At 47.8% G+C, this 513-nt stretch overlaps 1 protein-coding gene across 1 annotated transcript; it reads right to left on the bottom strand.

Moving 5' to 3' along the window:
* Positions 1–11: 11 nt before the first annotated feature.
* On the bottom strand, positions 12–373 carry LOC109508716 (zona pellucida sperm-binding protein 3-like; the record flags this gene model as incomplete). The annotated part of the gene is made up of 2 exons (XM_019858710.1): positions 12–190; positions 270–373. Coding segments are annotated over 2 exons (283 nt in total), but the record flags the coding sequence as incomplete, so codon positions are not given.
* Positions 374–513: the final 140 nt, after the last annotated feature.

Here is a 513-nt window from a genome sequence, read left to right as displayed (position 1 = left end):
ACTACGGGTGCTTACCCCTGATCAAGGAAGGTATATCTGGGGTCGGAGTTCATATCTGGCGAGAGAGTAGCCGTGCAGGTTTCCACAAAAACACGCAGAGGCACGTGGTGGTACTGCCTCACAGTGGCCTCGATACGGACCATGTCTCCCAGGTAGTACTGATAACGGGGCCTCTCGTACATCCAGTCGTCTGTGAGAAGATATCGGATTCGGTAGACATGTTGAAAAATGACAAAATCGTAGAAAAGGAAAACAGATGCGGTACTAACCGGTCCTCAGGGTCAGAGTGAAGTACAAAAACTCCTCGGCAACCCTGACCGCGGAGAACGGTATCCATTTTGGGTCGAGCGGGAGGCTGCTGACGTTGTGGTGCCTGAAGATTTAAACAGGGGTAAAAGTTGGGATGGCACTACAAGTTTTGTTTTGTTTTTCTTCAAGATGACCGAATTTGAACTTGTTTTACTTTTTGTTGCTCTTGGTGCTCGGTTGTTCTTTGGTTGAAGGTTTTATTGT

This window comes from Hippocampus comes, unplaced genomic scaffold (assembly GCF_001891065.2).
Source record: "Hippocampus comes isolate QL1 unplaced genomic scaffold, H_comes_QL1_v1.1 C16534684, whole genome shotgun sequence".
NCBI classification, from domain to species: domain Eukaryota; kingdom Metazoa; phylum Chordata; class Actinopteri; order Syngnathiformes; family Syngnathidae; genus Hippocampus; species Hippocampus comes.
This window is presented reverse-complemented; position numbering and strand designations above follow the sequence as displayed.